The sequence below is a fragment of the Antechinus flavipes genome, chromosome 1 (assembly GCF_016432865.1).
Source record: "Antechinus flavipes isolate AdamAnt ecotype Samford, QLD, Australia chromosome 1, AdamAnt_v2, whole genome shotgun sequence".
Taxonomy (NCBI): domain Eukaryota; kingdom Metazoa; phylum Chordata; class Mammalia; order Dasyuromorphia; family Dasyuridae; genus Antechinus; species Antechinus flavipes.
In genome coordinates, this window is record NC_067398.1 from 23,265,512 (window position 1) to 23,289,039 (window position 23,528).

General features: G+C 36.2%; 1 protein-coding gene across 2 annotated transcripts in view; it reads left to right on the forward strand.

Moving 5' to 3' along the window:
- Positions 1 to 23,528, forward strand: part of SYNPR (synaptoporin) — a 372,902-nt gene that overhangs the window by 344,469 nt on the left and 4,905 nt on the right. For both annotated transcript variants that reach the window (XM_051980084.1, XM_051980093.1), the window contains one exon: positions 17,375 to 17,566. In XM_051980084.1, coding sequence (XP_051836044.1) covers positions 17,375 to 17,566 — 192 coding nt within the window. The remainder of the gene's footprint in view (positions 1 to 17,374; positions 17,567 to 23,528) is intronic.

A 23,528-nucleotide genomic window follows, 5' to 3' on the forward strand; every position in this document is an offset into this window, starting at 1 on the left:
AGATAATATCATCTTAGGCAAAATTACGAAAGATACGATTTCCAGAAATAAGAAGATAAGCTGGGTGACTCAGTGGAGAGAGCACTGGGCCCAGAGGCAGGAAGACTTGAATTCAAATCCAGCCTCAGATACTTACTAGTGTGATCCTGAACAAGTTACTTAAACTCCACTTCAGTTTCTTAATTCGCAAACTGGTAATCATATCCCAAGATTGTTCTAACCATCAAAGGAATCATATCTCTAAAGTTCTTAGAGCAATGCTTAGGAGATAGAAAGTCACAGATATAGGTAGATAGATACATAAATATAGATACAATGTATATTTATATGCACATACACATTTGTTAGTTATTATAGTACACATGTGTGTATGCATATATACATACATATACACATATTGCTGAACTCTACCCTACACATACTGCATTGACAGTCCTTTATTCCTTCTTACTTCCATAGTTCAGAAGAAGCATTGATAAATAGAATTCAGTACATATCTAAATAAGTCTTCCTTCTATGACATATCTAACAAGTCATAATCCTTACTTAAAGACCACTTCTCTCTTTTGCAACATAAACTCCTTTTCATTAACTATGCCTGATTACAAGTGCATTTATTCTTACTATTCCCTATTAGGTTCACACCATCCCTGCCCACGAGTCCATCATTTCAATATTTCTGAATTCCATTAAGGTTCCTTCATTTAGTCTTCCCAATTATTTCCAATTTATAACCATTTTAAGTCTCTCTATGTTAGTTACCTTATTTGCATGCTTGTTGTACCACTACTTGTCAAATCGAAGATCATTAAGGTCAGGTATTATTTTGTTTTTCATCTTTATATTCCAAACTAAGCTATTTTTCCTATCTTTAAGTCATTCAATTCAATGTATACTTATTAAGTGTGCTGGCAGCACAGAAATAAACTACCTAACCTCCGACCCAAAGTAGCCAAAGGTTTTGGTGACTATATTACATTGAAAAATGGAAAAAGCACACTAAAAAAAATACAAGGCAAATACTATGAAGGATCATTTCTGAGAGAAGGAATTGGGGAGGTTTTATGGAAGAGCTGTCACTTGAATTGAATCTTGAAAGATGAGTAGAAATCAGAAAAATACAAATGATGATAAATGGGGAGAATACATTGCAGCGGAGGGAAATCTGTAAGTAAACCACGGAGATAGGAAAGCAGATGTGAAAGGAAACAGGTTCAACACAGCCCAGAGCGACTCTCACATTATCCAAGGATTTTGCCCTCATTGTTTCTCATTTTCTATGCTGGTCAGAGGCCTCGGGCTGACATAAGAGAATTTGGATGGAGTTCGTTGATTTTTTTTGGTTATGTTTGTGTGTTTGGTTATGTTTGTAGGAGATTAGATCTAAAACCGGAAGGAATTTTTTCTTCTTCTAGTCGAACCTTCATTTTGCAAACAAGGCAACTGAGGCGCAGGGAAGTAAAAGTGTTTCCCAAAGATCTATAAGGAATGTGTCATAGATGGGATTTAGAAATAACAACAAAAACAATAACAATAATAATAATAGACAGAATTTCTGTTGTGCCTACTATGTGTCAGGCACTGTGCTCTGATTGACCAATGTCTTATTTGAGCCTCATAACATCCCTGGCAAGTCTGCATTAACATTTTACAATTCAGGAAACTGAGAGATTAAGTGACTTGAATAAGGTCACACAGCTAGTAAATGTCTGAGAATGGATCTGAACTCAAGACTTCTTGACTTCAGGCCTAGAATTCTATCCATTGCATCATTTGATTTTGATTTCTTGAACCCGATTCTTCCAACTTCAGAACTATAGATCTTTTTACAGCATCTCTATTCTTGCTTCTCTTGCATTGAGTTAATGGCCTTTAGGGGCACATGACAGATGCATTTTCATAACGGTGCCAAATATATAAACAAAATGTGGTGAAAGATATTCCAAACAGTTATTGATCTATGTGCTCTTAACAGATATATACTTAGATGGCCTGTTAAAGATATAGTATGATAGACAGAGCATTGATAAGACCTAAGTTCAACCCTAGCTAGCCATTTGCTAGTTGCATGATTATTTAACAAGTCATTCTCAAATCCCTGGTTTTCTCTTCTGTAAAATGGGTATAATAATAATAATACCCACATAGGCCTGTTGAGAATAAAGCAATGGATAAATTATGAAGTAGAAAGAAGCTATTATCATTATTTCCCATAATGTATTATGGTCCCAACTCTCAAAAGGGTAGAGATATCCACTGGAAGCCTTGCTTTGTTTTTGAGCAATTTTTCCTCACCATCTGGGCTCATTTCTTTCTGTTCCATGGATGATGAGCTCTAAAATATTCATGGGGTTTTATAATGACTATTTATCATTTACATAGCACCTGATATTTGTCCAAGTACTTGAAAGTCCTTGTTTACTGGCATAAACTTAATGGCCTCCCAGCAGTGTTTGGGGGCTCCTGGAAAGAGAAGAGACCCTCCCCCGTAGTTCAGGGAGAAATTGTTTCTACGGGCATTAAGTCAAAGTAGAACATTCTTGAAAGTGTTACTGGAGGTCAGAAGTTAAATTCACCCAATACTGGGCTTTCTTACCCAGAATTCTTCAGGTCAATCCAATTGTGCATCTTTGTTTCAGGGATGCAGGAATGTGTATTATGATTACAGATTCAGAGGAGTTTGTGGAGAGAGAGAAAAGAGAGTGAGAGACAGAGACAGAGAGAGAGACAGAGACAGAGAGACAGATTCAGACAGAGACAGAGACAGAGAGACAAGGTCAGAGTTAGAGAGAAAGAGAAAGAGAGATAGAGAGAAAAAGAGAGGGAGGTGAGAGGGAGGAAGAGAGAGAGGGAAAAGGAGAGAGAGATGGTCAAATCAGCAACTATTTGGGTTAATTAGAGAGGCAGAAAACTGCATATTTACCAGTTGTTGGCAGGTTGATTTAATCAGGCCCATTGTATGTGGGAAAGTTGATGACCTGAAAGTAAATTGTAAGATCCATTATCACAAAATCAAAGCTCATAGAAAATCTTAGTCTTTTCTTGACCAATAATAATAAGTGATACTAAAGTATAAGTCTGTACCATAAGTCGGTACTGGTATCTGATCCATAAATACACTCAAGAGCTTGCTTTGGTTTGTCCTAGATATGTTACTATCCCTATTTGACAGGTGATTAAACTAAAGGTTAGAGAGATCAAAAAAATTGCCAGGAGTCTTACAGGAGTTTCCCAGTGAGATCTGAACTCACATCTCTCCTGATTCTCAAACTAATTCCTCTAATATACCACTGTGAAGGACCAGCCCTTCACAGACTTGGCTCAATAGCTGCATTAGTAGATGAAGAACTCTTGCCATTTTCGTGCAATTTAAGGATTTATACTAGTATGAAACTGGAGAATTCTAGAACCAATCTAGACTAGCTCTTTAGTTAACCTACCAACTTAGTGGTCATAGCACTAATAGAAATGCAAACAACAACCATAGGACACGAATAATGTTTAATCAGAATTTTAAAAAAAACTTAAGGCTCTGTATCTCTGTCTCTCTCTGTCTCTTGTCTCTAGCTATCTCTGTCTCTCTGTGTATCTCTGTCTCTGTCTATCTCTTTCTCTCTCACTTTCTCTGTCTCTCTGTTTCCTTGTCTCTGTCTCTATTTCTCTCTATCTCACTGTCTCTGTCTCTCTTTCTTTCTCTTCCCCCCTGCTTTTTCATTACCATTCACTCCCTCCTTTTTTTTCTCCCTTCTCCTCCTCCTCCTTTCTATGATAAGGGCTTTTGTGGGACCGTGTATGTATTTATATATGTCTCTGTTGTTTTCACCAATGGAATATAAGCCCCTTAAAGAACAGAGACAGTTTTATTTTCATCTTTTTATTTGCCACACCTAAAGAAATGTCATGCATAAAAAAAAAAATCCTAATAAATATTTACTCGACTTGTTGACTTCTCTCAGATAAAATTCATTGGACAGATAAACAGAGATCATCTATTTTTTAGTGAATTGAGAGAATTCACTTTAGTAAAGATCTGTCTCCATCACTTTCAAACTTTCCCTAATATCGTGACCTTTACCAATGCCTTAAAACATTCACAGGTATCCCTCATTCTTAAAATTACCTTAACTGAACCTTGTCATCCTCAAACTATCATCACAGTCAGTAACTTACCTGTTGTCACACTGTCAATACATATCAGGGACAGATCTTCCTGGGCTCATCATCAGCTCTTTTTCTACTATACCATATGCCAAAGAGATACATGGGCTAAATGTATTATGTTTGCTGAATTCAATTAAATTGAATTGAAGACTTCTGTTCAGTAAGATGTGATTAAATTGGTATATCACCTTAGATATCACTTACTTTAGGTGTAACCCTAGGCAATTCACAATTGGGAAATTCTCTGGATTTCAGATTTCTCAAATGTAAAGTCAAAATGACAATGATAACTGTTCTTTCTATATCATAGAAATAAAGAGCAAGGCTATCTCTCTATAAGGACCATATTTAAATAAGGCATTATAGCCATATCTACACAGAACCTAACTTAGAATTTCTAACTACCTACCCCCAACCCCTGGTTAATTCAAGTGAGAAGGAGCAAGGAGTGTTGTATGAAACGAGCATTTTCCCTCTGAGGTGACACAAAGACCTAGACTAGTAGTGTAAGGCTGAGGTTGAGGAACTCCCCTCCCCTGAGATCACTATCTGTTAATTATTCTTGCTGACAAGGTGCAAAGCATTCCCACTTTTATGTTGTACAAGGAATACAAGTGAATTGTAAATTCAGCATTGTGATTTAATACTTCTATTAGTTATATACAGAGTTTACATCCATGCATTAATCTTAAAACATTTTGGAAGTGAAAACAATGTATGGCAACCATGAAATGATTGCTGAAATACCTATCAAGTGATTTTTGCATTAACCAAACTCATTAACTCCATCCTTTTCCATCCAAATTAATAAAATGAAACTAGTTCGACCATTTTCCCTCAAACACAAAAGGGAGGCACTCCCTGCTTTCAAGGGACATTCATTCTACTAGAGAAAAATGAGCAATTAATCAATCTGCAAGCATTTATTGAATGTCTACTATGCTTCAGGCTCTGTTAGAGATATAAAAAGGAAGGAAAGGAAGTAATTTATAGAGTACCTGTTATGAGCAAGGCACTGTGCTAAATGCTTTTATAACTGTTACTTCATTTGAGAGTCACAAAAATCTTGTGAGACAGCAACTATTATTATCCGCATTTTACAAGTGAGAAAACCCATTTAAAGGGTAAATGATCTGCCTATGGTTATACAATGAATAGATTGTAAGGCTGTATTTGAACTCAGCTCTTCTTGAATCCAGGCCCAGTACACTAATCACTCCACCACTAGCTTTCCCTAATACAAAAAAAAATAAATTTGCCCAAGCCCTAAGAATCTTGCATTCTAATAGAAAAGACATTATAATTATAAATAGATGGATACAGAGTACATAAAGAGAAGGCCAGAGATCTGATGAACATAAAATATGAAGCTATAAATATAAATGAAGACAGAGACAGAGAAACACAGAGAGAGAGATTTTTTTCAGGCATGGCCCATGTAGAAATTTGTTTTGCAGAACTTTATTTATAATGAAGTATTTATTAGTTAATTTGTTTGTTCAATTGGGATAGGGTGTAAGAGGGAAGTTCAGATTATAAATGCATATAAAAAATTAAAAAGAATACAACTAAATGCCAAATAATGAGTCCTATGAAAATGACCACATTATTCAAATTTGCTCTCTAAGTTTCCATTGGGCTGGAACCAAAGTTTATATTTTATATACAATAGTAATCTCAAATAATTAAGACCTGGCTGTAAATGTATATTAAAGGTAATCTTAGAGATGAAGACAATGGGGAATTGGGAGGAATAACAGTAATAATAATAATAATAATAATAATAATAATAAAACTAGCAGTTATGTAGCATTTTCTACTTTCTAGGTACTGTGCTAAGTATTTTACAATAATTATCTTATTTTATCTTCACAATAATGCTGTGAGATAGGTAATATTATTCTCCTCATTTTGCAGATGAGGAAACTGAGATAAACAGAGATTAAATGACTTGTCTAGAATCCCACAACTAATAAGAGTCTGGAGCTAGATTTGAATTCAAGTCTTCCTGACTCTAGATCTGGTTCTCTATTGTGCCAAGGCAGAGAGGTGGAAAAGGTGAGGAAGTGGAGAGGGAAGAGACCAGGAAGTTTCTTCCTACTGAAAGTATAATTAGAGTTGAGACTTTAAGACCAAGTGATTTGGAGAGGCAGAAGTGAGGAAAGAGAACATTTCAGTTCTCATAAGGAACAGATACCATAAAGGTGAGCAGAGATGCAGCCATGTTGTATGGAGAACAAATAAGCCAACATGGCTGATCTATAGACTGCATGAAGGGAGAGTAACATTTAAAAAGAATGAAGAGAATGAAGGGCTCAGACTGCCTTTATCTGCAAGAAATGCCTCATACACAGATTAATAAATCCGAGGCAATTCAAGAAGGAGGTAGCTGGAATATCAGTAAAGATGCTATCCAGTCTAAGCCTGGAAGTAAGCTAAGGATTTGAGGGGTGGGGAAGAGGAGTAGCTTTCTAGAATCACTATCTCAATTTTCTACTTCACTTGGAGTACAGACAATGCACAAATAAATTCAGTCTTTTTTATTCAGCTTATATTTTACCAGTTGATTTCAAAGGTATTACTTATTTCAAGTAAAAGGAAATGTTGAGTCGCTGTTATTTTGAACTCAAAGTCATGGTGGGTGAAGCGACTGTTACCTTTTGAAGACATTAAAGTGAATTACAAATTCTTATTCAAGAAGTTTCTTTATTACACTTCTGAATAGCTATTCCCTGACCCAGCTGAATTTAGAATCTTCTAATGGGCACAACAGAATACCAGAGTTATTTAGTATGGGAAAACAAAGCTCTTAGCAAATTTAAGAGTTTTGTGTTTATTACTCTTTCATGAACAAAGTTCATCCAAAATAGACACTTCAGAACAGGGGTTGCCGTTGAGAAAGCTTTGTCACCGGAAATGTATCTTCCATTGTAAAGTAGAGAAGACTCAGCCAAAGTGAGCAGATTATTTGATCAATAGAAACATGGTTTTTGTTCACCAAAACAAAAAATCGAATTCCCTAGCAAATAAGAATATAACCAAAAGGACACCTTAATATCAATTTTTGATTCATATTCTGTGGGAGATCAATAAAAGACAATAAGAAACAAAATAAATGGGGGGGTAGAGGGAATGCTTGATAAAAAGATATATACCTACTGTCAACATTATCTATTGAAAAGAGATTAATTTCTTCAACTAATCTTAAATTAATTGATTATATATTATACATATATTATTATTTATTTATATATAAAATAGTTCAATATAAATCTCAATTTATCTCCACTGTGCCAAAATTGATTTAATGAATCAGTCATCAAAGTGTTTATTGAGAATATCTCTTAATCAACTATTTTGTTTATACAAATAAATAAGCAGATTGAGAGACCAGTCCTTTCACTTTTCAGCCAAACATGTGTGCTTCCTGTGATTTTTTTTCATTGTGTTTTAGTACTGTGTTCAAAGTCTTCTCCCTTGGCTTGACACAGAGGAGGATGTTCATCATTTTTTTTTTTGCATAGATTTTATTGAAGGTCACATGAAGTTTGAGATCAACAGGGAGATAGAGATATTAGCAGTCTCGAAATGGCTCCAAGGAGTCCTAGTTGCTTTCTAGTAGTTCCTATGAAAGGTCATGTACTGGATAAGGTACCCAGGACTTGGATTCAGTCAGTCCCAAGCAGCCTTAGATATTTACTAGTTGTGTGTCTTTGGGAAAACCATTTAACTTCCCTGTGCTTCCATTTCCTCCTAAGGATTAAGGGATATGGTGCTAAACTGTTTAACCTTTACAACTCTAAATGCATAATCCTATGATTCCTTGGTCTCATTAGTCCTAGCACCTGGGATTTAATAATTTAATGGTTAAATGCACAAGGACTTTGGTGAGTATTGAGGTAAAAGAGAATCTGAAAATTGTGGCTTAATTAGGGTCTCCAGACCCTAATGATCTTGTGTGAAGAGAATTAAATTCAGGTTCAGTCTGACCTAAGTGATTCTTATCCTTCAGAATTTATTCTCTATCTTTGAGTAGAGTATAATAGTCATCTTTCCAGCTTAATAGTGGAAATTTATACTGGTTCTGAAGATATACTTATTAATGAAACACAAAGGCCTCAAGGAGCAGGGGTATAAGAATATATCTGGATAAGTGGGTTTTCCTAGTATCGGTTCCCTCTTGTTTTCTGTATTCAATTCAAGTCAACAAACATTTAAAAATATTTATATTCAAGGTACTAGGTAAGGAACTTAGCTACAAAAAAAAAAAGAAAGAAAGAAAGAAAATCAATCTCTGTATTCAAGGAATTTATCATCTATGCAGCTGATGCAACTGGACAACATTTACCCAAATCAATATTTAAACACTTCAAGGCATTGCTTATTCAATGTTTGACCTGATTTGATGATGAGAGCCAAATGTTATCATTCACTTGCTCATCTGACCAGTCATGTATTCTATTTAATAAATATTCAAAGATGCACTGGGGTGATACCAGGTTCTCCATGACTCTCAGAAAGCTGGCTGCCTTTCTTCCTGTGCTCCTAATTCATATAATTAGTGTAAGGGTTTAGGATATGTAAATTTACTCAAATAGCCTCTTGACTTGGAAAAATTCTGGAAAAGTTCTAATTTGTTAATGTCAATTTCCTTGAATTTCAGTATCTATATCTGGAAAATCCAACTATATAGGTACTGAGATTCAAGGAAATTGTGTAACTCACACAGTTAGTAAATGTCTGAGGGAGCATCTGAACACAGATCTTCCTGCCTCTGACACCTAGAGGAAATAAAAGGAAAGAAAAGAAAAGAAAGATTAACAAAGACAATTTCATGTTTCACATTCTGAACAAATGCTGACAATGTCTTTTTAACTCCTCCCCACAAAAAAAGTAATAGATTTAGTAGAAATTTCTCTGTGCTTAGAACATAGCTTCCAAAAAAATTGGCATCAATAAATTCTTTTTATGTCTGGAATAAAAACTATGAACTCTGGAATGTGAAGAAAGGGGAAGAAGTAAATGCCAGCCAGTGTACTCTGCTTCAGGCTCCCTAAAGCTGGCATCAGAACAACTGAGTCTTAAGCCAAAAAGCTGTGGATCAGCTGTGGACGCCCCAACACTATCCATCCATGGAGAATTTCTGTTGAGATGAGTTTACTATTTCATTAAGATTAGTTTCCTTTCTAATCCTCCGCTTTATCTTATGCATTTAATACCATTATTTTGATGCTTACCAGACAAGGCTTTTTATGTTCAAATCTCCCAGAACTAAAGCCATGTATTAGGAATTATCCTATGTATTATAGGCAAGTTGAAATTATATCAGTGGCAGGTAGCTATGCTAGAAGGACTGTGAGATGATTTATATATGATATGGTATCGAGAGAGCTGTCCTTAAAAAACAGGAAAACCTGGCCCACCCAAACACAAATAGGCTTTGTGACACTCTATAGGTCCCAGCATGGCCATTCAGTTCTAAGATTACAACCAGTATTGGTCATCAACTATTAACCAACATGTTCATTAAGTGTCTGCTTCATTAAGCATTGCATTAGATCTTGGGGATAAAACACTCAGGGGCAGCTAGGTTGCACAGTGGCTAGAGCATCAGCCCTGAAGTCAGGACAACCTGAGTTCAAATCTGGTGTCAGACATTTAACACTTCCTAGCTGTGTGATCCTGGCAAGTCACTTAACCCCAATTGCCTCAGCAAAAATAAACAAACAAACAGATAAATAATCATGCAAGCAAACAAACAAATGAATGGATGAATGAATGAATGGATAAATAAATAGATGAATGAGATGAATAGATAGATAGATAGATAGATAGATAGATAGATAGATAGATAGATAGATAGATAGACAAATGAATGAATGAATGAATAAGTGAATAAATAAATAAAGGAATAAAAGAATAAAACAGTTCCCCCTTGAGAGTTCCCATACCGATGACATCAATTTTCTTTATATCTCCAACACTTAATACAGTAGGTGCTTACTGTATGTCAATGAAATCATGGATTCATTCAAAGAAAACATTCTTTACAAAAATCCTTGAGCACATTTCATTGAAAAGACGGACTAGTTTTATCTGCCAGACATAGACAATAACATCCCTCTTGATGATCTCTGTTATGTCCCCATAGGAAATCTTACCCATACAGGAATGAAATGGTGTAAGCTATAAGATAATTCAACACTAAATATGTGATGTTAAGGCCATTGATGGTCCAAGAGGCCGAAATCCAAGTTAGACAGAAAGATCTGAGTTCTGTATTACAGGGAAGAGTTTTCTCTCCTAATGTTTCTGGACTTTAGGAAGTGAGATTCTTCCTTTCCAAAGCAACAAGCACATATGTATACAAACATATATCTACATACTCACATACATACACACACATACAGCCATAACTGATATACCTTCTTCTCACAGATGCTGCACACACACACACACACACACACACACACACACACACACACATTATACCTTCTATTCACAGTGGAAATCATCGTCTCCTACTGTACAACAACACTTCAGCAAAGGGAAATGCAAGAGACAACCTTTGCTAAAAAGATACTTTCCTTTCTCTAGAACCCTAGTCACAATTAGCATATACATCCCATGGTTCCAGAATGAGCTCAATTGCTCTAGCCTATAATCAGGTAAACAGGAAAGAGTGGAGACAGATGAATAAATACAACATCAGCATCCAGCTTCTAGTCATTCCTCTCCTAAAGCCCAACTTCTGGTTTGAAAGTCATATGTAGTATTTTTAGCCCTTCTGTTTTTTCCTATGGGTTGGAAGGTGACAGCGGGATTACAGTGAAGGCAAACTCAGCTGGAGCTGGGGCAACCACAGCACAGAAGAATTTAATCTCTAGCAGGTCAGAAGCGCTACCCTTTACCCATCTGCCAGGGACTGACAGATGGGTTGATATATGGCAGTGTAATGAGTCTTCAGTTCTCATAAGACATAAAAAAAAGCTTGAAAAATAACAGCTCTTTTCTTGACCTTCTTGATGTTAATGCAGTTTGCTCACTTGCGGGGGAAATTTTTTCAAAAGACTATCTTCCTCTAAACAGAAGGTTTTAGATAAATGTTAAGGGGCAAGTGGTTTACAGATTTACCAGTGAGCTCCAAAATTATATCTACTTTCTTCATCTCTTAAATTCAATCAACTTTGAAAGAAATTAAGCCTGAAATTGCTATGTGAAAAGTAATTATCTGCAAAACTGAGTTCCCTTTTAAACAAATTCCAATAAAATCATAAAATTTCTAATTTTGATTTGGGAACAGAGAGGGGGCAGTTAAAATGAGCAGTTGTGTTAAGAACACAGTGTTTTGCCCATAGTCGGTCTTTAATAAAATGTGTTGGATTTAAATGAATTGAATCAAAATAAATTGAATTGAATTATGATTATGAACAGTCATCAGAAGGCCTGGCTCTAATCCCAGCTCTGCCACTTGGACAGTCATCCTCAGACACATTACTGAACTGCTCTGGGTTCAGTTTCTTCTCTATAAAATTAGAAGAGTAGATTAAATGATCTCAAAGGTCATTCTCAGCTATGTTATTCTAAGATTCTACAGTGTAGGATGGAAATGGGAATATTTTCTCCAAGGATTTTGATAAATTCAATTGAGAATGAATCCATAATGGATTATTAAGGGGAACTAGGCTTATTTTTAGCCTGACATTAATCACTGGCATTGTAAGGAGAGAAATCATAGTTTCAGAGTTAAAAAGTACTAAGTAGTCATCTAATTCAATTCATACCTAAAAATTCATCTTGTCTATTACATCCATAGCTATCTAAACTTTTGTTTGCAGATTCCTAATATTGAGGAAACAACTATCCTCCATTTCACTTTTAGACAGTTCTTATTCCTAGCAGTTTTGTCTTTTATTTTGTTGATCCTAAATTTGCCTCTTTCCATCGTCCCTAGTTTTCCTTTCTGGCACAAAGTACACATCCCATCCTTCCTTCATAGGACAGTATTTCAAATACTTGAATATGGCTATTACATCCTCCCCATATCTCCTTTTACCCAAGCCAAATATTCCCAGTTCTTTCAATTCATTCTCCCACAGGGCATGAACGTGAGCCCCTTTTGATCCTGCATAATCTGGTCTAAACTGTCTCCCAATTTTTCTTATCTCCCCTAAGATGTGAAACACAGACACAACTTTCCATATCCATTGTGAACAAAAAAGAATTCTCTATTGAATGGATCTGAAGCTTCATCGCCAATATATGGAACTCCTGGAATCTCCTATTCAATAATTTTATAAGAAGCTGTTGTGAATTAAGACTAAACATTATGTTGTAACAGTCTTGAAGATTCATCCAAAATGCAGCTAAAGCTTTGGATGTATATTGCTACACATCCCAACTCCCAACTAGTATTCTTCCAAAAAAGACAGCCCATTTCATTGCACTGATTCATTTTTCTGTGTGTCCATCTTGATGACCCTAAACCCAGTGGGATTTTTCTGCATGTCACCTAGACTATGAGTGATCATTTCAGGTTGGAATGCTAATAGTGATTATATTGGAAAAGATAGTGGAGGCAAACAAGGAGGCTGAATCATTTAATGTCGATTTTAAGTTTGGTGCACTGGTGAAATAGTGACTTTATTAGTGTAGATTCTTCCTCTGAGAATGCAAGTTGCAAGTTGTAGTCCTTTGACTTCATCCTGTGCTATTTTTCTCCCTATTCTCTTAGAAGTCCTCCACAGCAGAATGACCCAGTGCCCTACCTGGGACTCTTTTAATATCTTGGGAGGATGTGTATATGTGGTGTGTCATTCCAGAAATATATCAGCTATATTTGATTTTCTATTACCAGACTACCTTTTTATATTCCAGACATATTAGTATTTAATGATGTCTTCCATATTATTTCCCATATCCACACCATCATATTTCATTCAGCCTGTTTACATCCATTATTTACCTTTCTATGCCTCCATGGAGTTCTTTATCATTTTAATGCTTCCAAGTTCTTAGTAATTATATCATCAGTCATGGATTTAGCTAAAAGGAATTTTAATAATTATGTGGTTCAACTCCCTTCATTTACATGTGAAGGAATTGAAACTCAGAGAAGAAATCTGTCCCAAATAACTTTGGTTAAAAAGTAGCAAACTTGTATTTGAACTCAAGTCCAGTTACTCCAAATCAATAACCAAGTCCTCTCTCCTTCTCTAAATGCTATGTTGCACCCTCCCCTTTCCTCACCTCTTCTTAGGAAGGAGTCCTTGTCACTTTAGGCTTGCTTTTCCCAGTGGCTGGCACAATGTTTTGTATGTCATAGGGCTTAAGCAATGTTTATTGGCTTGTATTGGAATTCCAAAAATATAAGTGTCTTGCAAAAGATCACAAATAAATAGGAGAAGCAGAATTAGAAACTAGATATTGTGATCTCCAGTCTATTAAGCTTTTTGTTATACCATGCTTGATTGCTAGAGGGTGCCATATTGGATTCAGATCCTGTGTGACCCTGGCGAGTTGTTTAATTTCAGTTTTTTCATCCACAAAATGTACATAAAAATAGGATCTACTTCACAGAGTTCTTGTGAGCATCAAATGAGATAAAACATATCAAACACTTAAAACTTTATGGTGCTACATAAATACTAGCTATTATTCCAGTTATAGAACTCCTAGCAAGAGGGAACATGGAATGGAGAGCATTGGCTTTGGAGTTAGGAAAACTTGGGCTCAAATCCTGCCTATGACCCATACTAAAAGAATGGATCTTTGCTACCAGGCTATAAGCTACAGAGCAAAGGCTATTTAATAGAGGAAGATCCTCAATTCTGATGGAAGTGACTATCTTCAGCAATAAGTGAATCCAAATCAGTTCCAAATGATCAGTGATGAGCAGAACCAGTTACATCCAGTAAAAGAACATTGGGAAATGAGTGTGGACCACAACATAGCATTTACATTCTTTCTGGTTTTGTTTGCTTACATTTTTGTTTTTCTTCCCAGGTTATTTTTACCTTCTTTCTAAATCCAATTTTCTTTCTGATAAATCTTTCTGCAGCAAGATAACTGTATAAATATGTATACATATATTGTATTTAACATATACTTTAACATGTTCAACATGTATGGGACCACCTGCCATCTAGGGGAGGGGGTGGAGGGAAGGAGGGGAAAAGTCGGAACAGAAATTTTTCCAAGGGTCAATGTTGAAAAATTACCCATGTAAATGCTTTGTCAATAAAAAGCTATAATAAAATAAAATAAAAAAATAGAGGAAGATCCTTACTGGGATTCTGATGCCACTGAACTGTAAGACTCCCCTGTCCTCTCAATTTCCTCAAATAAGCTGTAGTAGGGATACATGGATACATGGTTAACTGTCCTACTGGAGACTTATTTCATCCATAATGAAATTATCAAATGGCCACCAAGGTGTCCATTTTGCACAACAATCATAAGATCACTTGTATCACCAATAACTGAGTCATACAGAAAGTACATAAGGGGATTTGACATACTTTGCTGTTTGCAAGAAAGAAAAAGGGAAATTCATGAGTCCTCAGTAATGCAGTTGCACAACTACAAATCAATGGATAAAGTGTTCAGGACAGATAGCAGCAAATGAAAAGTACAGTGTGTCAATCAGAATCAAATTTAACTGGAGGAGAAAAGAAATGAAGTCCTACAGCTGTTCTCAAAAGCATCAACAGATCCAGTCAAGCATGAAAAGAGAAGATGGGTTATTACCCAGGTTCTCTATACATAAAGAAATCTTGGTATCATCTACCTCTTTCCACTACTCCCCCCCAACTCTGCAAAAGCCAGATTAATTGACAATGCGAGCAGTAATATTTCTCAACAATGATATAATAAAACAAATTTAAGATTCTGTGAACTATCTTCCAAATTAATAACATTGAGAAACATGTAATCTTAGCATCTGGATGGGGTCAGAAAACTGGCTGCTGGAATCCTGCTCACCTCCAAAAGGAAAATGATTAATGTATTTGGAAATTTGAACCCAACTACAGATGGTATTGGGAAAAAAAAAACACTCAGCCTGATTTCCATCTCCCTTCCCACCACCATGTGGCTTTTCCCTACTCAGATCTCCGGCCGACTTCAAAGAGAACTTGGCTTCCAAAGGAGATGCACTGATTTACACAAGAGGATAAGTAGGAAGTCCCCAATGTTTTGGCTGGATAAATGAATTTCAAGAGTTGAGATGACTACAGAAGTATGGGCAGTTTCATGATGGGATTTTCCAAACAAGCAATATGTAAATGAAAGCAGCTGGTACTAACAGTCCCTTGGCTTATTAGTCAATATATAATCTACACCACCATCACCACTCCAAAAAAAAAAAAAAACAGTATTTTTTCTAAACTATGATGAAAGTATCCAAATCCAAAGCTGTAAGGTAGTTGTGAGTTAGCTTCAACTGATAAATCATTCGGAGCTTAATTTTTCCTCTATTATAGGGGATGAGAGCGAGTATAGCAGATGGAAGGCTGCCCTTGAAATCGGAAAGAAAGGAAAGAAGGAAAGAAAGAAGAAAGGGAGGAAGGAAGGAAGGAAGGAAGGAAGGAAGGAAGGAAGGAAGGAAGGAAGGAAGGAAGGAAGGAAGGAAGGAAGGAAGGAAGGAAAGAAGGAAGGAAGGAAGGAAGAAGTGGGGGAGGGATAGAGAGAGAAAAGAAAGAAGGGAGGAAGGAAAGGAGGGAAGGAGGGAGGAAGGGAGGGAGTGAGGGAGGGAGGAAGGGAGGGAGGAAGGGAGGAAAGAAGGGAGGAAAGGGAAAAGGGAAGAGGAGAGAGGGAGGGAGGGAGGAAGAAATGTCTCAAATACATTGAAGTAATAAGACTATCTCTGTCCTCAGGGAGCTTAAATTTTAACAAGGTAAAACAACCTCTGTGGGAATGATGGGTAGGGAGGAATGTTTGAACAAGGAAGTCACAGGGGTATTGAATGAAAGCACCAGGTAATTGGTAAATCCTGTCCAAAAGCTGTAGTATTGATTTTATTACTCTTCTCCAAGCCAGAATAAGAAGGCCAGGGGAGATTCTGGAGGAAGTGGCACCCGAGTTAAGGTTTGAAATCAAGAAAATACAAATTTCAACAGATATAAATAATAGTAGGGAGAACAGTATCCTAGCCCTATCTTATGGATGAGATCAAGGAACCTCCTGAACAACATTACCATCTCTGCATATTTGATTCATGTTAATGACTCTTAGAAGTATTGTTTCCTCTCAATGTTCTATTATGTTTTATGATCAGGGAATGTGTATTTGTACACCTTAAAATCGTCTTGTCACAGACACAGGAGATTTTTTTCAAGATATTAAAACCTTCAAAAATCTGACTTTGGTTGAGAATGAAGAAATGTGTCAAATTGGACAAACATTTTGTTTTCTTTTCTTTCTCCTTGAATTTTTTCTTAGCAATTAGCACAGTACTTGGCATATTATAAGCATTTAATAAATACTTGTTGATTTGACCAGACTTAGTAATACCGAATGAAGGAGCAGTCAATCTGAAATGGATCTAAGAAGTTGGAAGAACATGGGGCATCATTAAATAAGCATATTGAAAACAAAACTCAAACCTTAGCCATTCCCATGACATTTTTCATAGCTAGTCTCCCTCTTTTTTTGCTAAAATTATCCAAAAGAAGTCTGAATTTTCTTTGGCTCTCCCAGAACAAATGGAAACTCTTTTGTCAAGGCTAGTTGCAGCAAAGATCCACATGGTTCAGCAGAACGGGACGACAATCCCCATCATCCTACATAGTTTGATTTCCTTCATCATCAAGTACTGTACTTAGCTCTTTTGAATATTTCTTTCGGAAATTTGAAAGACTACCCAAATTTGGACACAGCTGAATACAGCTACCAAATTATTTGTGACAATATTAGAGCGAACTCAAGAAAATTGACAGGAGTTACCAAAATCAAAGCTCCCACCCCAATCATCATGCTTTGCCATTCCATTCAGCACCTACATCCATGTGTGGAAAACATGAACTTGCTATATTTACCTTCTCCGTGAAGAAAACATTTAGTGCTCCTAGTATATAGCAGCAAAACTTACAGCACTTAATTAACAATCATATATTAAGTGTTTCCTGTTGGTCAGTCACTGTGCTAAAACATGTCTGTTGAAATAAATTTCCTTTTCCCATTACATAATTTTTCTCCTTCTTTGATTTTATAGGATTTCATTGTCACTGTAGTCTTCTCCTTTCTGTGGCTGGTTGGTTCATCAGCTTGGGCAAAAGGACTGTCTGATGTCAAAGTGGCAACAGATCCAAAGGAAGTTTTGTTACTGATGTCAGCTTGTAAACAACAATCCAACAAGTGCATGGCTGTCCACAGTCCGGTTATGTCGAGTTTAAATACTTCCGTGGTAAGTACAATTCATTGTATTCATGACCCTGAGCTCTTTGTTTGAGATCCAATCAAGAACTCCCATCATCTCCAAAATCTTACAGAAAATCTGTTTCTAAAACTAGGTCAGTCAGAAAGTTGACATTTCATCCCATGAAGATTAATCTGTGGACTTTCCAGTTTCATATTGTCAGAATATGGAGATTTTAATATATTCAATTATGGAGTCCTTAATAAGAACCAGCAGGTATTAGCAACTGCTTGGATGAGAATCAAGTCTAAATGCCCACCTAGAACCAGATATAAAATGTGAATGCTGAAGTCCAAGATTGGCAGGAGTTGAAAGAAATATTTGAAAGCAGAGAAACTGACTGTGAACAAAACAGTGCTCAAACCATACTTATTTAGAACCTGCCTAATTGATTGCCTAGAGAAAAGTTCTCAGACCTGCTGGGCTACTGAAAAGAATACATGGAATATTTTTTCTTTTAAAAAAACACATATATAAGTCTTTTTTTTTTTTACCTTTTTTCTGCTTATGATAATTGCAGATTTTTTTTGGAAATGTAGTTCTTGAATAAAATTATCAGACCATAGAGCTAGAAGGGAATGAAAGGTCAGATAACAAAATCCATTTCTTTTACAGATAAGGAAACTGAAGTAGAGAAAGAGGAAATGTCTTGCTCAGAATTGCACAACTTTGAAAACTGGAACTTAAAAATTCAAGACCATCAACTACAAGTCCAGTTCTCTTCCTTCCTACTATACTAGGTCCTATGCAATCCAGGGAGACCAGAGAGTGAAGCTAGGAATCCAGTTAAGATACTGTTGTCAAATAGAGTCATCAATCCATGACTCTCAGACTGAAAGTATCATGAATTTGTCAGGAACACAAAGTCAGCATTTTAATTTTCAAGTTATAATTTTTAACTAATTTTGTGTTAGTTTTAAGAATAAGTCACCCATGGAAGACATAACCTATGAGAGCAATCTGATCCAATTCATGAAGGATTTGTAATTCCTTCCATCAGGGAGCATACAGTCTATTGGGAGGAATCAACATGTACACAGATACCAATGTAATCTATAAAACAGATAAATGCAAAGTGATTTCAGAAAGTGAAACACTAAAAGGCAAAGGGAGAGAAGCACTTATTTTCATAGATGGTACTTAAGAAAGTCAGTCAATAAACATATATTAAGTGCCTACTATTTGGCAAGCACTATTTGACTTGAAGAATCAAAGAGTCAAAGATAGTCCCTGTTCTCAAGACACACTAATGGAGGAGTCAGCATGCAAAAAAACTACAAACAGGCTATAGAAGGAATAAATTGGAAATAATTAACAGAAGGGAGACACTAGAATTAGATTATTGTTCAGTTGTTTCAGTAATGTCTAACACTTTGTGGCCTCCATTTTCCCGTGGCAAAGATAATAGAGTCATTTGCCATTCCTTTTCCAGCTCATTTTACAGATGAGGAAAGTGAGGCAAACAGGATTAAGTGGCCTACCTAGCTAGTCAGTATCTGAGGGTGGACTTTGAACTCAGGTCTCCCTGACTGTGGGCTTGGCACTCTATCCACTGTATAACCTTGCTGCACCTAATTAAATGAAGAGAGATTGGGAAAGGTTTCCTGTAGAATGTAGGATTTTAGGCATGACTTAAAGGAAGCTAAGAAAGCCAGCAATCAGAGATGAATAGGGAGGTCATTCCAGTAAAAATGGCCCGAGTTGGAAAATGGAGGGTCATATTTGAGGAACTGGATCAAAAAAAGCACATGGGGACTTGGAAGTCAGGGAGTCAGATTTTTGAAGAACTTTGAAGGAAAATTGGGATTCTAGTAGATATGTGAAGATGAAGTGCATTCCAGCCATGGAGAACAGTATTATGCAAAAAAAGAAATCTCCTCTTTCTTGATGATATCAGTTTCCATGGACTCAATAACACTTTGTAAATGACTCCCACTTCTAAATAGCTGACCTTGTTTCTCTCCCAAGCTCCAGTATCTAATGGACATTTTCAGCTAAATGTCTCATAGGTAGGGAGATAAAATATCATAGACAGGGCACAGATAGTAAGCTAGCTAAGTCTAGAAGAGTGTGTAAAGGAAACTGAAATGTAATCAAACCTCCTATTAGAAGAGGAAGCTTTTCTCCAGAGCCCAAGTCCAGTGTTAATCATTTGAAGGGGTAGGTTTTAAAACCTACCCCTTCAAATGATTAACATTCCCCTGGCAGGGAATGGGAGAGAGATGTGTTCTGCCCCTCGTTGGAACCTAATGACTACAATGGCAGGGATGGCAAAGAAAGAAAGATCGGAGACCTGTACGTAGGCTCTAAACCTCTCCAGAATTGGAGACCAGGTAGTTTTGCTGCAAAGATCAGGACCGGGAGGCACCAGAAGCTGGAAGAGGAGAGACCTATCCTTAGATCCCTCCTAATTATAGAATCCAAAATGCAGCCGGCAGCATAGCAAAGCAACAAAAGTTCAACAAGGTTCATGGAAAGAATAACCTTCTTGAACAGCCCCTAAAAATAATTATCATCGCTTCAAGGTTATATTCCTCCTGCCTTCTGGAATTCAACCTGGGGATTCAGTGAAGAAGGAAAAAAGTTCCAAAACAGTTTTGGGTGATTTAACTGCAAATGCTATCTCTGGGAGATTGTAGCTATGGAGATAAATTATGTATTAGGGTTGACAATCATTTTCATTTATCCCTGACCACACCTGTGGACAACAACTTCAAGGAAGCTATTAAAAAGCTATTGCCTTGCTTAAGAGATTTTTCAAATGCACAGTGTGTAAAGATGCCTGTGGCATCCAAGCCTAGGCCTTGAAATCTGTGAAAGGTAAAATAAAGTGTTGGATGTTTTTCTCTTAGAAGAAGTCATCACAGAGAATTTGAAGATTTATTTGGCAATTTAAAAACACATATACACATAGAAACCCTTCAGTAAACAAGAAAAGCAACATTCTTCAACAGAGTCCTTATAAAATATACTTCTAAAATCTCTAATCAGTCCATAACAGATATCATGGAAATTGGAAGAGATCCATATCCATGGAGGGGCAAATGAAGCTTAGTAGGGCATCAAAATTTAGGGGGTAGAAAAATATAAAACATTCTACCTTCAACATTGTAGAGTCAAGAAGACTAAGTAGACTAATCATGAGATCTATAGGGAAGGATTGCTTCAGGAACTGGTTTATTCCAGTCATTTAATAATTAGACAAGGAGTTCCTCCATTAGATTGTGAGTTGCTTGAGGGTAGGGACTGTGTTTTTTTCTTTCTTTGTATCTTCATCATATAGCTTAGTGCCCAGCACATAGTAATGCTGAAGTTGGGAAGGGAACCCAAAAGGTTGGGAGTCACAGACCGGCATCAGGAAGTGTCTCAAAAGAATTTGCCGGCTTGAACCCATATCCAAGTCAAGAGGCAAAGTTGAATGGAACTGTAACGCCAGTTGAAGTGGGCTAAGTTCGGAAAGAATTTACCAAAAGAGTCAAGAGAAAAGAGATAGATTTATAGGATAAAGTGATCAGAGTTTTATGTTACTTATTTGCTAATTTTATGGCTTACAAGTAGGTTTGAGAGGTCATCTATTCACTATTGTCTCAGGAACTTGGTGATCACTGACCAACAGATTAACTAGATGACAGTCATTAATATTTGTAGGACTATTCTAAGGCCAGAAGACTTTGAAATCATTGAACAGATTGTTAGAACAATAGCATTCTAAGGTCAGAGGGCCTCAGATCACTAACATATCTTCCCTTAAATCTAAGGGAAGAAATATTATTATATTCCTATGCCAGAGGACTTTTACAATCATTGACAGACAGACTGACAGAACAATAGCACTCCAAGTTTGGGGCAGGGGAGACCTCAGGATCACAGATTCCAAAGTCAGAAGACTTTAGAATCACTGATACATTGTTAGAACAGAAGCACCCAAGGTCAAGGGGATCTTCCTACTATTCTCTCCTCTAGAAGCTATACATCTTCAGTAAGTTCTTAATAAATCTTTATTAATTGACTGACTAATAATTTTCTGGTTTTAGAAGATGTTTTCATATCAATAACTTTACAAACAGGCTGTAAGTTAAGTAGGTAGGGTGTTATAGATGAGAGAATGGGAAATAACTGACTAATTTATCATATGACTCATCAGTAAAACCTGAATTAGAAGCAAATCTTAGAATTTCTTGTCTAGTGCTTTTCCCACCCAACCTCAGAATCCAATACACAATTTCTAGAACAAATGCCTCAGATTTTTGACTTAACTTTTTTAAAAGCTTATTAGTTGGTATATATAAAGTAGCAATGTACATAGCACCATGAATCCAGAGATAGACTGAAAATCTGGAAGGTTTTAAGTCCTCCTGTAGGCATTTATTAACTGTTCAAGGGAACTAATCTCTATGCCTCAATTTCCTCCTCTACAAACTGGAGATAAAAATAGATGTTATATCAAATGGATAGATATTATAACAAATGAAATAATGTACATAAAGCCCTTTGTAAACTTTGAAGTCATGTCAATAAATAAGCATTTATTAAGCCCCTACTAAGGCTAGGCAATGTGCTAGCCACTGGGGTGAAAGAAAGAAATAATCCCCAGGCTCAAAGAACTTCTATTTTACTATTAATAGAGTAAAGTAAAGTAAGGTACCATCATCGGAAATTTTTGCTTAAATGGCCAGATTTTGGGTAAAGTTTAAGTTGAGAGAGAGAGAGAGAGAGAGAGAGAGAGAGAGAGAGAGAGAGAGAGAGAAAAGGGAAAAGCTTAGAGTTTAGAGAATGTATGTAACTATTATTTTTCTTGTTATTCAATCATTTCATCTTGTTATTCAGTCATTTCAATTGTATTTGATTCATCATGATCTAACCTCATTTGAAGTTTTCTTAGGAAAGATACTAGAGTGGTTGAACATTTTCTTCTCCAGTTCATTTACAGATGAGAAAACTGAGGTAAATTGCATTAAGTGACTTGTCCAAGATCATATAGATAGCGTCGGGAGCCAGATTTGAACTCAGGAAGATGAGACCCAGCGTTTTACTCATTATACTACCCAGATGCCAAAACTCTCTTATGGGCAATTCATAAATTAAGAATAACATACAATAATCCTTGTGAGTATGTTCTTTTACACTGAGGTAAATGTTTTGGAACCAAAGAACTAGAGATCCCTTTGTGGAGAAAAAAAACAACCAAGCATCTTTTAACCCAATAACCTCAATATAATCAAATGGATATTCTGAATCATTTTTCCCATTCTTCTTAAAATAATATCCATTTTATTGATAGAAAAATGTAGCTGTTGCCAGTTAATTTCATTAATTACTTATATTTGTTTTCTTCCTCATCAGATTGTAAACTCCTTTGTAGTAGAAATTGTTCTTCTTTTTTTATTTTAGTATTTCCACACCTAGCACAGTGCTGGACATGTTGCCAGTGTTTAAAATTGCTTATTGCTTAATTTATTGTTTAAGGCATACTAGATTGTCCTCTGAAGGGCAAAGAGACTATAATAATAATAATAATAATAATAATAATAGCAACTGATATTTAAGGATACTTCTATCTTCAACAAAAATCTGGAGAAAGGGAGAGTATAAGAACCAAAAAAAGCTGAGGCTCAGAGAGATCGTGATGTAGCTGATGGAAGTATCAGAACCAGAATTCAAACTCAGGTCCCTTGACTTCATATTCAGAATTTTCTGAATGTCAACATACTATTGAGTCATCCTCAGCACCTAGAACAGTACCTTGCCCAAAATTTATCCATAATAAATATTTATCGGTTGGTTGAAGGCAAACAAATGATATGGATGAGCCTTCCAACATCCAGAAGATAAATCACTGTGCTGTATTTTTTCATTTGATAGTTCATATTGAATAGATCAATTTAATTCAATGATCATTTTTTCAAATGTTGTGTAAAGCACAGTGCTAGTTTCCAGGGGCACTGAGTGT